Raw genomic sequence first — 15,839 nt, forward strand, 5'->3', positions numbered from 1 at the left:
CGAATGACAACCATCATCATCTGGTTTCACAGATTCATAGTTTAACTAGTGGTTTAATAATTTTGAAACTGAGACCGAAATCAAGATGGAAAGTCTCGGAGACTGCGTCAAAGACTTATTTCAGTTTCCTGAACCAAAACATACTAGTCTGGTAAAAGCTGTAATGCACCGATCAGTAGAGAAAAACCAAGGTATGAGCAGAAATCATAGCGTTGTCTTACCCTTCGCCTTTTTTTTTTTTTTTGGTGCATTCAGGATCTCCACAGATTGTAAGAGCTGATCATGGGGACTTCCTGTAAACTTGGTTCCTGCTACAAGTTTGTGCAGTGGAAAAGTGACCATTCACGCTCTTTACTTTGCTTGTCAATGTCTTCTTAACCATCATGTTTACACAAAAGTGATCCACAGTATGTTTTCTGTTTCTCTCAATGCACAAATTATTCAGACATGATTTCCAGCATTAATATTTAGTACTGTACTTGTAGAATAATGAGAAATGTTTTGATTAACAGATCTTGATTGTGCCTTCTTTTTTTTAATTTAAGCGTTACAGTTTTCCCATGATATCTCACTATTACGGGGCCAAAACTTTTTTTTTTTATATACCCATAATCATGCAATAAAAAAATTAGATTGATCAATAAAAAAATTTAGTGTAAATATGAGCGCTTTGTCGAATGTTTCTCTCTATATATATATATGTGTGATTAAACAGGCAATTGTTAAGGCTCACAGAGGAGATTTGTTTATGCTGCTTATTCATGCATTTAATGAAATAATTTAATAATAACTGTGTGGCAAAAACATTAAAAATGAAGATTTGAGATGAGTGTTTATAAAGTTTAAAACGTAATTTGCATATTTGCACTCGGAAATGACTGTTAAATGGATATTTCAGCTGAGTTATTTGAGCTCTGATATCTTCAGCCACATTAAATTATCCCTAAACTAAAAACCCAGCTGTGTTTATGAGCTTTTTTTTTTTTTTTTTCCCTTTTCTTTCATTTTTGACTTTGAACTGAGAATCATCAGACTTCTCTGGGGTCTGCAAAGAACAAAAATAAGTTGAAGATGTACTGAACTCCATTTTGTGATATGCAGAACATATCATATGCAAAGGGAAAATTGCATATACTGCAGTACTGTTATTTCCGGATTTGTATTTATTTTGTCTCATTATGTATGAATGACTGTATTGAAATAAATGTCAGTGTATTTGATTCGGTTGTCTTTTATTTTAAGCCTTTCACACCAGATAATGTTCATTTTACTCACAAAGCCATGTATGGAAGAGGATTAGGGCCACTGGGGAAAAAAAGTGGGCACGTCTTTTTTTCTTCTTTTCCTGAATTCTGAGAAAAAAGTCAGAATTCTGACTTTAATCTCAGAATTCAGATTTTTTTTTTCCCAGTGGCCCTAATCCTCTTCCGTAGCCATGGCACACACAGACATACGGGCTAATTTTCATCATCAGTCCCTGGAAGGCTGATGAAGACCAGATGCTTATTTTGCAGTACACACACCCCGGCACCTCACAGTCAGTTATCTCCTCAGTAAAACAATATTAATTCCTAATAAAGTCAATAATATATAAACAATTAAATACAACTGCCAATAACATGCAAACCTGGATCGAATATTATTGTGCATTACAGTCTTATAGCAGCTTGCACTGTGGTGCACTGAGTCTTTGGCTGAAGATGCTACTGTTGATAACCTCCAGGGCATGGCGTGGGTGTGCAGGGTTGATCATAATTGACTTCACTTTCAAGAGGATTATTCTTCCACCACCTGATGGACTACCTCCGTTTTGAGACTGTAACACAGAGCTAGTCTTCTTGATATGTTTGTCTCCATTGTGGACACACAAAAAACAGGCTGTGCAGTGCCTACCATATAGAGATGATGTTTGCTAATGCACATACTGTGGTCTAAGGAAGCAAGCTGTAATAAGGTTTGATTTGACACAAAAACTCTGATATACGAGAGGACCAGCCCCTCAAGCGTCATAATGACATGTGGTGAGCACTACGGGTCTTATAGTCTTGGTATTTGGTGTGATGACTCTCCTTTGCAACAGGGACTAAGCAAGAGGTGTTTCACAGGCTTAGGACCTTTTGCAAATGCAGGTGTGCTGGAGGACCACATATTTCTGCAGAACATGTTTTTAACAGCCTTGGGCTCATGTCACATGACCCTGTCAAATGTGAGGCCATATTGTCCAACGCTAAAGCTTGGTCCAAATTTGGTCATGCAATGGGACTCCATCAAGTCCTGTGGAAACTTTGTTTTTGTGCAGTCATGTTAAAAACAATAACACTGTGTTTAACAAGTTCCTCTGTGAAATAAGGAAGTCAGGAAGTTAGTTTCATCGCCATCTGTCACACTGAAATCATTGTAGGAATTTGGGTGTGTCTTTACATGTAGAAAAGAGAAGGGAAATTCCTGTTTTCAACATCTTTTAAGATGGACATTTTGTGCTTTTCATCATTTTCTGTCATATTTATACGGATACATCAGGGGATCCTTATATTAAGATAAAAACATACCAAAATTGCGAATAGTGAAATCAATATTTATAAATGACGAAAGCTGATGCTTCAAAGTGTTCTAAACAGATAGTTTGATCCTCACTCTGGACTCTGTTTTAGTTCATTGAGTGTGGATATCCCTTATATGGTCACATGTGGCACATGGCAGTCCCACAGACCTTATGTTTACCAATCAGAAGAAGGATGGCTTAAAGCGAGAGGCCCTAAAACAGTCTATGGGGCTGTAACAAAGACCAGTATGAGAAAAACAAGTATTATTTTAAACTGAATAATGCAAAGCTACTCTACTTGAGTCCAAGTTTAACATGAACCTTGAAATGTGCTTTTAGAGACAAAGAGCTCCTGCAGAAGGAAGTGGATGACCATTAATATGTAGTGAAAATACACAGATTAAATGTGATTTACAGTATTATGGGAAAAAACAGGATCAATGAAACTAATGTTTTGACCTTCATTTCACTAGAATTCAACTAGAATTTTGGAAGCTCCTGAAGAGGGGAGGAGGGAGAAGTCTTGGCTGTATAACAGGTTGACAAGAAAAGGAACAGATGTATCACTCGGAGCAGATTCCTTAATACCAAACCTACCTGCCATACTTGGCACTTCTATGTTCTGATTTCATCTGTGTTTGGGGTGTTAAAATATCCACTTCACTGCTTCTAACCTGCCTGTTTATTGTTGAGTATACTAGCATGATTATATTTCACTATCACAGAGAAATTACGCGCAATGTGTTAAATTTTCATGCGGCCCATTCTAAACAAATGATTCTTAATCACTTAGGTATTCTAAACACGCAATACCTGGTGTGCCGAACTTGCATGAAGGGCTCATGCTTATGGGAGGAGTAAACAAAGGCAGCAAGCCTGAAAAACACTTTCCGCAAAGCCTCCAATTCAGACGGCACTTTTCTCTGAGCCAGAGCGACACGATCAGGTCCTCTGAGCCGCCACAGCATTCACCTTAAGCTTTGTTAAGCACTTTTCGGCGGTTTTTATTTGGGCGACGTGGCGCTGCTCATCAGGCAGGAGAGTCAGAGCGCAGAGCTGGGATGGATGCTGCTCAGAGAGACGCGCCGGTCAGCCCGCTGGAGAGGAGCAGCCACACCGCGTTCATACACAACAATACGCTGTATGTGTGGGGAGGTTACCAGGTAAGAAGAGCCGAGGTGTAATTATAACCTCGCTACCTGTGCAGGTCCCCAAAACTTGATTCTGTTTATCTGAACGTCATCAGTGGGGGAAAACGTTTCGATGAAGAGAATGAACTTTCTAGAATTTCCTTTCTTTACCTGGATGATTAGGTGCAGGTGTTTCTACGCGGAGCCAAGTCATGACAATAAATTTAAAGAAAAAGTCACTGGTGACTGCTTCTATGGTAACTCAGTGCGTCCTCGCTGTGTTTACTTTGAGGAAATTGAATCCTAAAGGAATAAATCACCGAAGTATATCAGTGTTCGTATTTATGAGTACGACAAATAACACGCATCCAGCATGTGTCGTTGAAAGGTATTACAGCTTGAGCTGCTACTGAACTGAGTGAGTTACACAAAGGTGTACAAGCACCTTTGTGTAACTGTTCACTTTAACTGTTCACTTTAATTAAAAGTGAACAGTTGTTTTGGTTCAATGCGTTTGTGACTGTATATGTATATGTAGACTTAAAAAAAAAACACTGCGGAAACCAACTTGGCAAATGAACTGGAGATTTCAAATATCCTTCTAGGAAATCCTTCTAGCATGTTTCAACAAGAAACATTTTTTTTAAACTGCATCTTGCTGCATCCAGGTTGTTGCTATGTCCATCAGCCATCTAAGGTCACCACAGCTTTTCAGCAATGTGCAGCTTTAGTGAACAAAAGAGGACATTCACAGCTTTATCTTGTCTTTGTTCCTTCACAGGTAGTTGCCGGACAGGATGTCGTGTTGCCCAGTGATGAGATATGGCTCTGTGATTTAGACAGTGGGATGTGGTAAGATCAAATGAGGGCTGTTTATCAGCTGAGATAAACGGTGTGTCACACTGACATGTATCAGAGGATAGGACAAACTAGATAAAAGTGACTTAGCATTCAAAAAACAGCCTTTTCTTTTATGGTTATTTGAGTCAGGTCAACTAAAACCAAAGCCAACCTTTCTTAGTGTTTACTTTATATGTGTGTTTAAGATTTCTAAGGCTTTACCTTCTTATCTTTTACAGGCGTTTTTTAACGTTTTTGTCTTTGCAGGGAGCGGAGAGAGATGACTGGAGACATCCCACCAGACCTGTCGGGCTTCTGCGGTGCTAATATTAACACTAAACTCTACATCTTTGGAGGATATGAAACAGCTGGGTACTCCAGCCAGGTGAGATGCTGGGCCACACATTCTGTTCCAACTCAGACCTGAGCGTCACGTTTGATAAAGATAAATGCTTAAACAAACTTCTACAGTCATACAAAAACTTTCTATCAATTTTATGATTTTATGTATCAGGACATAATAAAATAAATCAGCTGGTACTTACCACGTTCATCCATCAAAATGCAAAGGTAGTGTCTGAAAAACTTCAGCGGAGGAAATAATTATGCAGAAGGTTGTGTGACAGCGTTTCAGCTTGGTTGAGGTGTGGACCTTGATATATATATTTTTTTGTCTTGTTCAGCCAATTTAAATAGTCTTTAACCTGAATACAGCCATTACTTCCTCTTGAAAACATAACACTAAACTTTTTAGTGTAAACATATTCCACATATTCCAGTATTCATTATCTCAACTCATCTTATTTTAAATGATCATATCTTTCATTAAAATACTTCTGGTATTGCCAGATGTCGACACTTAGACATCTTGGCACTATTCTATGGATGCTGGAGAATCTGGATTTTCATTTTCTTCTTTACGTTGATTTTCTTATCTTGGACTTGCAAATCATGCGCTCCATGGCGTTCACTTGCTTGGTTCCTTTTCTTGTAGTCTTTTTTTATTTATTGAGCTTTCACTCAAGCTGTAGTGAGTGTCTGACAGCAGATTGCATAGCCCTGTTGGTTCAGAATAATTCAGCTCTACCAACAAATGCACGGTGGTAAGTTAAAAATGGGCCAGTGTACGTACATGTTTCACTAATGAGACACTAATTGTACAATTTTCTGCAGGGTAAGAACTTTTCCATGCAGATATTAGTACTTAAGGTAAATGCCCTCTTGTATGGCTCAATTTCAAGGAAGTTTTAACTTGTCGCAGAGATGTCCTCGCATCTAGAGGAGGTCATGCTCCTGTGGCTGCAAACTAAGCCCCATAATCATTACCCATCCACCACTGTACTTGACAACTGTACTGCCATGAACTTCTACATTTAACATGTTAACAGAGGCCTATAGAGTTTGAGCTCTTGGGTTTTTTGCAGTTTCTCAGAGCATGCTGTTAACAGCACTCCAGCTACTTCCATCCATCCATTTTCTTCAGCTTATCCAATTTGGGGTCGTTAAGGGGGTGGAGACTATCCCAACTGTTATAGAACAAGAGGTGGGGGTATATCCAAAATGGGTCGCTAGTCTGTTGCAGGGCAATCATTCACACTCACATTCACACATATGACCAGTATAAGTTCACTATTTCACTTAACTAACTTCATGGTAACATGTGAAACTGTTGGAAAATTATTTTAGCCTTTCTATTTGACTGGGTGTAGATGTATCAGTGACAATTTGCCTACCAGTTTGCTCCTGTCAGATAGTTTACTGTGAAATTTGGTAAATGAGCTGTACAAACATGTAATCGTGGTTTAGAAGAATGGACAAGAAAGTGTACCTTCCCACCTACTCCCATCCTTTCCTCCAAACTGTCACCATGGCAGCTCTTTTTATATATATATATATATATATATATATATATATATATATATATATATATATATATATATATAAATAAATAATTAAAAAAAATAAATAAATATCCCCTGCACCATTACCACCTGAACCATGGATACAAGGTAGCTCTTCTGGACAGAGATCTGCTGGATATATATTTTAAAATGTCTCATTCACATTGGAAAATTGCATTTATACACTGGCTGTTCTTTGTCTTTGATATAATGAGCAAATATTAGCATACACAAAGTCAAAAAGTTAGCTAGTGACTTGAGCTGGTGTACATGTTAGACCTGAGAGGCATCAGCATCTTGGCACTTTTGTTCTTGTGAAGATCAAGTTATCGTTCTGAACTTTGCTAGACTTGCTCACAGTGGGAGTACATACTTCAGCAGAACTGTTTGAAGGATAGTTGAATAGATTTGGAAAACTACACCCAGCTACCCGCCCGTCAACTTTTGATATCAGACTTTACATTTTTTGGTAACTTGCAAAAAAGCAAACATGTTTTTTTTTAAAGTCAGTTTCAGCACAATATTACTAAGATGCACGATAGTAAGAAAGCAGATAAGGCTCTCTTTCTAGGGGTTTCTAAAAAACAACAGACAAAACAAAATTCCTTGCATAACTGCTTGACACTTTACATGTATGTGCAGTGATATGCATGCCTCCTTCCCCAGGAGCAACACATTTGAAGTTATGTATTTTTTTTTTTTAAGTGTAATATTGTTCATCATGTTTCAGATGTACTATTTGAGTAAGTCTTCTGAGCTTTTTTTTTTTTTTTTTTTTAAAGAAAGCTGTAAAAGTTGTTTGACTTTTTCAGAGGTCATCAAATATTTGTCTCTTCTGAAAACGGGCTCAGCTGTGTGACGTCATTGTTGTGATAATGTTTAATTAGAAGTCACTCAGAGCCTGACCTGTTCTTTATGCTTTCTGGTGGCTATCACTGATATGGAAGATTGGACAATGTGATCGGACGTGCATAAAGATAGTCGCAGGGGCTTGTCTGCACATCAGTGTTTAGAGAGGCATAAAGGAGATTCATCTATTTCATGTTTTGATTCAGGGTATGAAGACGGTCTCCAAATGCAGTTTGTCTTGTGTATTATTCCAAGCACCGTGTGTGTGTGTGTGTGTGTGTGTGTGTGTGTGTGTGTGTGTGTGTGTGTGTGTGTGTGTGTGTGGTTCACAAATGCTGTTTTGTCAGGCTCATACCAGACTCTGTAGAGACTGGATGGAGATTATCCAGCTCGATCATCTGTTCTGATAGCTATTTGAAGCGTGTGAAAGCTCTCTGTAGAGGCAGACTAGAAGTTCACAAAGAATGGCTTTTAAAATGAAAAGGTGCATAAGCAGTGTGGATTTACCATCCATATAATATGCAAAATTAAGAGTCAAGAATTTGTGGTTCATTTTTGACAATAAAATACAAACACAAGCAGCCAGGAGCTCCTTTAAAAAAAGGTTTGAATTAAAAATTGGCTAGATGGCTAGACTGTGTGCTGAAAAAATGTCCCCTGCACCATTACCACCTGAACCATGGATACAAGGTAGCATGGATCCTTGCTTTCATGCTGTTTATGGCAAATTTGCTCCTACCAGTTTGGTTTCTCCTCTGATGTGTGACATCAACAAGGCATTTTTTTCCCCCAGAGAACTGACACTCGCTTGATATTTTCTTTTTTTTCTGACCATTCTCTCTAAACCCAAGTCATGGTTGTGCGGAAAAAATCAGTAGATCGGCAATTTGTGAAGTACTCGGATCAACCCATCTGCCACCATAATCATGCCACATTAAAAGTCTTAAATCACCTTTCCTCCTCATTCTGATCCACAGTTTGATCTTGGCCATGTCTAACATGCCTAAATGCATTTGACCATATGATTGGCTAATTTGATATTTGCATTAAGGAGCAACTGATCAGGTGTACCTACCAAAGTAGCCAGCGAGTGTATTTTTCTTATTTTGTCTAATAAATTGAACGGTGTTTGTAGATGTTCAGCGTTGACCTCTCTGAGCCGTGCTGCTCATGGAAGAGAGTGACTGACACGAAGGGAACGACCCCCTCACCTCGTAACAAACACTCCTGCTGGGTACACAGAGGCAGGTCAGTTACTACAATACACAAGCTGTCAATGAATAGCAGCCCCAGTTTTACAAATACAAATAGCAGGGGTTTATGTTGCACCTTTACCTCATTTTTTTTGTTTAATTGAAGGATGTTTGTTTGTATTGTGTTTTTTTTTTTTTTGTTTTTTTTTTTTTTTTTTCACAAATTCTTCCAGGTTTCAGTAATTTCATTTGTAAATGAAAGTTAAAAGAGCAGTATTCTCTCCTATGTTGTCTCTGTGCAGATTGATCTACTTTGGTGGATATGGATGCAAGACCTTGAGGGAGTTACGAAACACATCGTCATCAAACTTCACTTTAGAAGAGATGTCCTGGGTAGATATTACTCTGATATAGAACTTTGGTTGCCAATTTATTGGTTAATCGTTGTTTTACTAATGATGATCGATATGTTTTTCTTTTTAGTCAAGAGCTGTAAATGAAGTAACTCTGTGCAAGGGATGGAACAGTGAGGTGAATGTGTTTGACACACTCACAGCTACATGGAGCATGCCAGAGACTCAAGTGAGTAAAACGATAAGATGGTCTTACTTTTGAACTATTAGGCTATCCATGCTAGCAGTTCTCAGAGGCTGTATTCAGACACAGCTGTACCAGAAGCTACACTAAAACTTTGATGTTTTATGATTTTTTTTTTTATTACAACGTGCTGACATCAGCCTGCTTTCTAACAACACGCTGATGTCTGACCTTTGAACTATGACCTTGAAGCATTACACACTAAAATGGTATTTTTTATTATCTTTAACCAAATGACTGGAGCAGAAGTTGATCCCAGCTGAAAAATTCCACACTTTTAAACAATTCTGTAATTTACTAAATTAATACCTTGAAATAATTAATAAATCATTAAAATAGCAACTGAGATAATACACTCACAAATAAAGTGTTTACTGAGATCATAATTAAGGGAGCTGAGGGCTGTTTTTCCACAGACTTGTACACAATTAGACACCTTTTTGCAACTAGAGGAGTCGCCCCCTGCTGGCCATTAGAAGGAATTAAGGTTTTAGCTACATCCTAAATTGTGTTTACAATGCTCATATAATAGAATACCATATGACAGCATGGTGGGTATATAATAGGTTTTTCATGTATGTAGAAAAATTAGGGTCTAACTGAAAGCGAAGAGATGGTTGCAGTGGTAAAATCACTGTATTGAAATGCTGGTGGTGCTCCAGGAAAAGCTGCGGGTCTAAGCTTCATCATCTGAGGACCATTTTGTGGGGAATGGGTTTGATGGTTGTGGGGAAAGATCACCAGCCTCATCAGTTCTTGTCAAGCTTATCAGACCAGCAAGGATGATGCTCTGGGTGGGCCTATAATAAATAAAAAAACATTTAAAAAAAGGAGAAGGATGATGTCACAAAACTATAATTTGTGTTTTGCTGATTTTTATAATAAAATGGTGTGTTTTCTTTTGTTCAGGGTTCTGCTCCATCCCCCAGAGGCTGCCATGCCAGTGCCTTGCTGGGGAACAAAGGTTACATCAGTGGTGGTGTGGTGAGTTCACTTTTCTGAGCTGCTTAACGACACCATAAACAGCCAAAAATATGCAGACACTCTTGCACGCAACCTATTTTGTATCGGTTGATCTGCATTTTTGTCGTCCTCAAAGGGAAACTTTAATGCTGAAGTATACTGCAACTATTTTGGACAATACTCTTCCTCCAACTTTGTGGTAACAGTTTGGGGAAGGCCCTTTCCTGTTTCAACATCCCTTTCCTGTTGTGACGTGAAGCCGCTCTCATGCACAAAGCCAGATCCTTTATAAAAATGGTTTTCTTTTTTGGTGTGAAAGAATTTGACTGACCTGCACAGAGTCACGACTTCAATCCCATCCACCCTCTCTGGGATGAGGTGGAAGTCAAGGCTTATCACCTAAAAACAGTGTTCCACCTTACAAATGCAGCTACAGTCTGGTGGGAAAATCTCAGAAAAGTGGAGCAGAAATACGGCAGATTAATGGACATAGCTTTATATTGAGATGCTCAACAATAATATATATTCTGTGGGCCATGTAGTGTATGGCAGATTAACAGTCACTCTCTTAAAACTTTATTTCTCCAAAAATATGATTTTAAATGCCAAAAAGTTCCAGGATTTATAAATCACGTTAAGTTTCCCAGCTGCCCCTTTTAGGTTTATCTCCTTCCACACCTCCAGTCCTCTCCCAGCATGCCAATATTATTAGTTTGCTCCATAGAAATTCTGTTCTGACCTCAGACTGACTCGACTGTCATACAGTAAAAAATATGACAAAGTCCATGTTCAAATGCTAAAGGTCGTAATAAAACGCCTATATTTCTGAGCTCTACACACACTGAAAAAATACACCAACTCATATCAGCTTGCAGCTTCTCTATATGGAGACACAAAGAGGCAAATATATTTTCACTCACCACAGGTGTGAGTGAAAGTGTAACGTAAGCACCCATGGGATCACACAATGAACATAAACCTCAAGGCGCTCTAAAAGGCTGATAACACCTTTCTTGCCCAGAATGGTGTAGACAAAGAAGAAAAAAATAACTTTGCATGTAACTAGTCCTGTAAGAAAGATGAGAGAGCAAAGTAGGCATTGAGACCAGCATAACTGGTGGCCTTAAAGGCATATTAAATGTATGCCTTTATCTTTGTGTGAAGCTTCCGATTTTGTTGTTCACATTTTGGACAGAGAGGACAGATGGTTTGAAAGAGGAGTGAAAGAAGCCATCTATGTCCACTGTGAGCGACCATCTTTGAACAGAGACGGTGTTTTATGACACCAACTGTCTGCCATCTATAATCCAGTTTTGAGATCCCTCCCCAGACGCCTTAACGCCCACTCACATCCTGGGCCATCTGACCTCAGGAATTTGCATGATAAGGTGGGGCCAGGTTTCACAATGAGCTCACCCGAAACTCTGGCTGATTGGGACCCACACCCAGTTTCACACCTTGGCTCAGGCGATTAGAGGATCATCAGGGGGTCCTTTTGTCCCTCTGTGGGGGGTTACTCCCACTAGGTTTATATCTGGGACTCTCCACCATTTGACCTTAGAACTGAAGAAGCTTCTCAGATGAGAGGTGAAACGTCTTCAAGTAACTCAAAGAAGTCCAGACGCTTTTCTTTGCAAGCTCCTTTGACTACGATGACCTGGATGACTGATAACCTTCACAGACATATTCCAATTTTGTTTCATCATCTTCCTTTTAATTCGACTTTAATATTGAGGATCGACACTGCAGCATTCACAAGATTGTGTGGAGCTGAACCTGAAATTATCTGTTTTTTACCCCTCACCTGCAAAAGGGTGATGGGGTGTTGTTGTCACGCCACTGATCGGGTGGCGTGGAGACCTAAGTTTGTGAATGCAATAGCTTGAGAACAGGGTGATTTTGAAATTGATACCATAGGTGTGTCTACTAGGAGGCTGAGGGGTTGTAGATTTTTGTGAAAACAAGAGCATATTACTAACTCACCACCTGCCCTACTTGGCAGACTGTAACTTCCTGTAACTTTGTCCTCCTTCTCCTCAAAATAAAAATGTGTTGTTGTTTTGACAGACTGGTGGAAGAGCCAGTAAGTAGTCAAACAGGATTTCCAGACTGTACATAAAAGATGGACATAGCTTCCAGGTCTGAAAAGTGCAGCAAATATGGAAGTGCTTTGAACTTTCCTTAAATGGCCATCAGGGGGTGATTATGTCGGGCCCTCTTTTACATACAGTCTAAAAATAGCAGCTGCAAAATAACCGGTCCAGATGTGCACAAATTTATAAAGTTGTTGTACTTCATATTTTTCTTTTAATGCTGAGCGCTGCAGTCATTTACAGCCAAGTGTAGTGCCTCAGGCAAGAGCAATGCCTAACATCTGAGTTTACATTTGCAGGAAGCAGCAGAGTTGGACATGTTCTGCTTAGACCTGGACACCTGGACCTGGACCAAACTGTAAATTTTCTTTCACTCTTGCACACATACAAAAGCAATGACCTAACAGGATTTGTCCTTAGTGGCTTACTGACCACTGCTCTGTATTTTTTTTATTTTTTTTTTATTTATCTTTTTTGAACAGTGACATCTCCTCAGCTTTTGCACCTCTTGGTCGCTCTTGGCATACCATGACGCCCACGTCAGATCACACGCTGTTCATGTACGGAGGTTTTGGCACAAATGGAGATACTTTAAGTAAGTCTAAGAACCCAGAATAAGCACCGATCTGTTATGGGATGAGACAAAATACTCCAAGAATGAAAGTAATTATAAAGAGGCAGAAAATGAAGTGGTTCTTTGTGGTCCGATTTCCAAAAAAACTCCCAAATATTTAAGCAAATCCCCACTTGTTTTTCCTGATGCCATTTATAAAACAGATAACCATTCTGATTGCATATAATCATTCTTTTGGTTCAAGGAAGTGAATGGTTTGTGAAAGTGAAGCTTCGTTATTTTATCATGAGCCTCTTTCTTTTAGATGATGCCTGGCAGTTTAACACACAAACAAGAGAGTGGACCAAGATGATAAACCCCCACAAAGACAAGCCCAGGTAATTAAAATCATTCTGTAAATGTTAAAATTAAGTGTTTCAGCTTCATAGTTTTATCATAATTTGTTCTCACAGAAATGTCTATTTTATCCATAAAATCTTGTTATTTATTCCTCAGAACACTTCAAAATGCACAAAATTTAAGCCTTGCTGCAGTAAACCTTTATTTACTTGTCAGAGTTTTCCATACGGCGTGCCTGGGGAGGGATAGTGACGTTGTGGTGTTTGGGGGAAGCAGGAACCTCCGCATCGTCATGGATTCGGTATGTGATTAACATCGGTCATATTGTTTTGTTACACTGTAAGGTCTTACTGAATAAATCCATTGTGGTATAATCCTTTCCCGTTGCAGACATCATCAAAAGGCTGCTGCATTAAACAGCAACTTTCCTTAAATACTTTTAAACCCCATTACTCTTAAGGTAACTTGTTGAGTCAACCAATTACAGCGTCGTCTTTAACCAGGAGTGTTACATAAATGACGCATAAGTAGTTTAAGGGCTCAAAGTATTAAATGCACCTGCAATGTGTTGCAGAGTCATGTGAAAAATAACCTCTTTCAGTTCTAAGGCTTTACATATCAAGGCAACAGAAACAGTAATTTGTTCCTTAACGGGTCTTAAAATGAGGTAAATGGGCCTCAGATGAACCACAACAACATGGCACTTTACAAATTGCCATTATTTATTTAACAAATACTAAGCCAAAGTGAAGTTTATTATCTGTTTATCAGATCATCAGCAAGTGTGGAGAGCTCTATAAAAACATACATTTTGGCAGTTTGCTGGTCTGGAGCCTCCAGCTATGTGTTAGCACAGTGTGAAGGAGGAGAGACACCAGCAATGATCTCAGAGAAGCCATTATTGCTGCTAATTGATCTGGGAAGGGTTATTGGGTCATTTCCATTTTATTTGAAGTCCATCATTCTACAGTCAGAAAGTTTATTTACGAGAGGGAAGCTGACGATGTCTCCCAATGTGTTTCCCTCAAGTTCAGATCATGTAATGCTCAAAGAAACTGCAAAAAAAAAAACAACAACAACCCTAAAAGCCACATCTCAGACTCAGATGTAGAACGTTTAGCATTATGCTTCATTCACAAACAGAAAACTAACTCAAATAAGATGACTGGGATCACCGGTGCTGATGTTGCACAGAAAAAATGAACCTAGGACCGTTTGTGGGAGAGAAATCATGAGCTTTAAAGATGGAAAAAAAGCATTTTGACATTTCATTCTTAATGTTAAATGTAGCAGTACTTTAGAAAATGTCAGGGATTTTAAGAAAGTCTTTATGATTTATTATCTGCAAGAAGTCCGTGCAAACGTTGATATGACCGTACAGTAGGACATACAGAGTGTTCACTAAGTGTGGCAACCATAAACCGATTCAATTTTTGTGCCCAAAAACGTTCAAGTAGGGAAAAAAGGTATAATGATTCTTGCATGTATCATCCATCCTCATGGGATTATTTTGAATCCTGTCATCAGATGGTTATTTTGAGGCTTCCATCACCACATCACTGCAGAGACGTACTCATCTTTCAGACTCAGCCTTACTCCCTCTCCAGGTATGCCTAACTAAAATTTTAGGATTCATTTAACAAAGATGCAGCATGGGTTTCATACTTTCTGTTGTGTTAATCATTTCATACTTTAACACATGTATTTCTTGTCATCACTGAAACCTCCATTCACAACCTCCATTTACACAGAATTAATCAGTTTTAATAAAGTCTGCAAACACAGCTGTGCAACTCCTTGTAGTTGTGCTGCCTCACATGCAGCAAGGCGTTAGATTAATAAGCTTTATCTTGGTATTATACGAACACAGGTCACTTTATTAGGTACACATGTTTAACGGCTTATTAACACAAATATCTAATCGTCTGGTTACATGACAAACTCAGCTCATGACCAAGACAACCTGCTAAACTTCAAACCGAGCTGAGTATTTTAGAAACTGCTGATCTTCTAGGATTTTCCTGCACAACCATCTGTAGTTTTTAGAGAGAATTCTCTGAAAAATACAAAACATCCCGTGAGCAGCAGGAATAGAGATGCTTTCAACACTTTGTCTGTATCATAAATAATTAAGGCAGTTTTCAAGGCAAAAGAGGGCCCCAAGCTGGTACTAGCAAGGTCTACCTAATAAAGTGGTTGGTGAGAGTGTAGGTGACAGAAAACATAATGGTTCCCTTGAATAAATAAAACTGCACGCTGAGGTATTTTCCTGTGTTCTGCTCTTCTTCAGGTTATGTGAGGATGTCATTGGACAAAACTCAGAGCTGCTCAGGTTGCAGCTCAGCTGGCTGCCATCGAAGCTACAGAGGACACTTGAGAAGAGAATGAGCTTTTTTTCTGCCAGTTCTTAAAACTTAGAGAGGACTATGTTTAGACTAGACACCAAGATTCTGAGCAAGTCTTCACTGAAATGTCTTCATTTATAAGTTGGGAATATGTATTTATACTTTGAAAAATGGTGCTAGATAAGATACTTTTTAACTTAATTTGTAAATGAAGCCTTTTTAATTTTGGGTAAAATTATTCCGTTTTGTGGTTTCATGTTGTGCTGTCTGTTTAACGTTTAAAAATTGTCTGTGAAATAGTAATAAAAGGTATTGATGTAACATATTAGTGTAGCTTTTTTTTGTTATCACTTTAAGAGTGGAAAATGTTGCAAAATAAAAGCATAAGCAATTGTAAAAATATAAGTAATTGTAGCTTTAAAAATACACTGGATAACATTCTACTCTAAGAGTGGGTTCTGTGCTAGTAAATG

At 38.6% G+C, this 15,839-nt stretch overlaps 1 protein-coding gene across 1 annotated transcript; it reads left to right on the plus strand.

Annotated features, from left to right (window-relative positions):
- The first annotated feature begins 3,603 nt into the window (after positions 1–3,603).
- Positions 3,604–15,432, plus strand: LOC146627043 (kelch domain-containing protein 1-like). The gene is made up of 13 exons (XM_085361006.1): positions 3,604–3,705; positions 4,454–4,524; positions 4,780–4,897; positions 8,398–8,510; positions 8,758–8,848; positions 8,939–9,037; positions 9,962–10,036; positions 12,408–12,466; positions 12,591–12,703; positions 12,987–13,059; positions 13,238–13,322; positions 14,549–14,628; positions 15,312–15,432. Exons 1-13 carry the CDS (start codon positions 3,604–3,606, stop codon positions 15,430–15,432), a joined length of 1,200 nt encoding a protein of 399 aa, XP_085217132.1.
- Positions 15,433–15,839: the final 407 nt, after the last annotated feature.

Source organism: Diplotaxodon limnothrissa, linkage group LG8 (genome assembly GCF_057381915.1).
Source record: "Diplotaxodon limnothrissa isolate DT_005_m linkage group LG8, D_limnothrissa_male_GT1.1, whole genome shotgun sequence".
Lineage (NCBI taxonomy): Eukaryota > Metazoa > Chordata > Actinopteri > Cichliformes > Cichlidae > Diplotaxodon > Diplotaxodon limnothrissa.

Bases quoted from the DNA above. Each gene is read 5' to 3' on its own strand.
- LOC146627043 (XM_085361006.1), top strand. From the start codon at position 3,604: ATGGATGCTGCTCAGAGAGACGCGCCGGTCAGCCCGCTGGAGAGGAGC. The intron at 13,060-13,237 runs GTAATTAAAATC...TTTACTTGTCAG, and splicing joins CCCCACAAAGACAAGCCCAG to AGTTTTCCATACGGCGTGCC. The intron at 13,323-14,548 runs GTATGTGATTAA...TCCTGTCATCAG, and splicing joins TCCGCATCGTCATGGATTCG to ATGGTTATTTTGAGGCTTCC.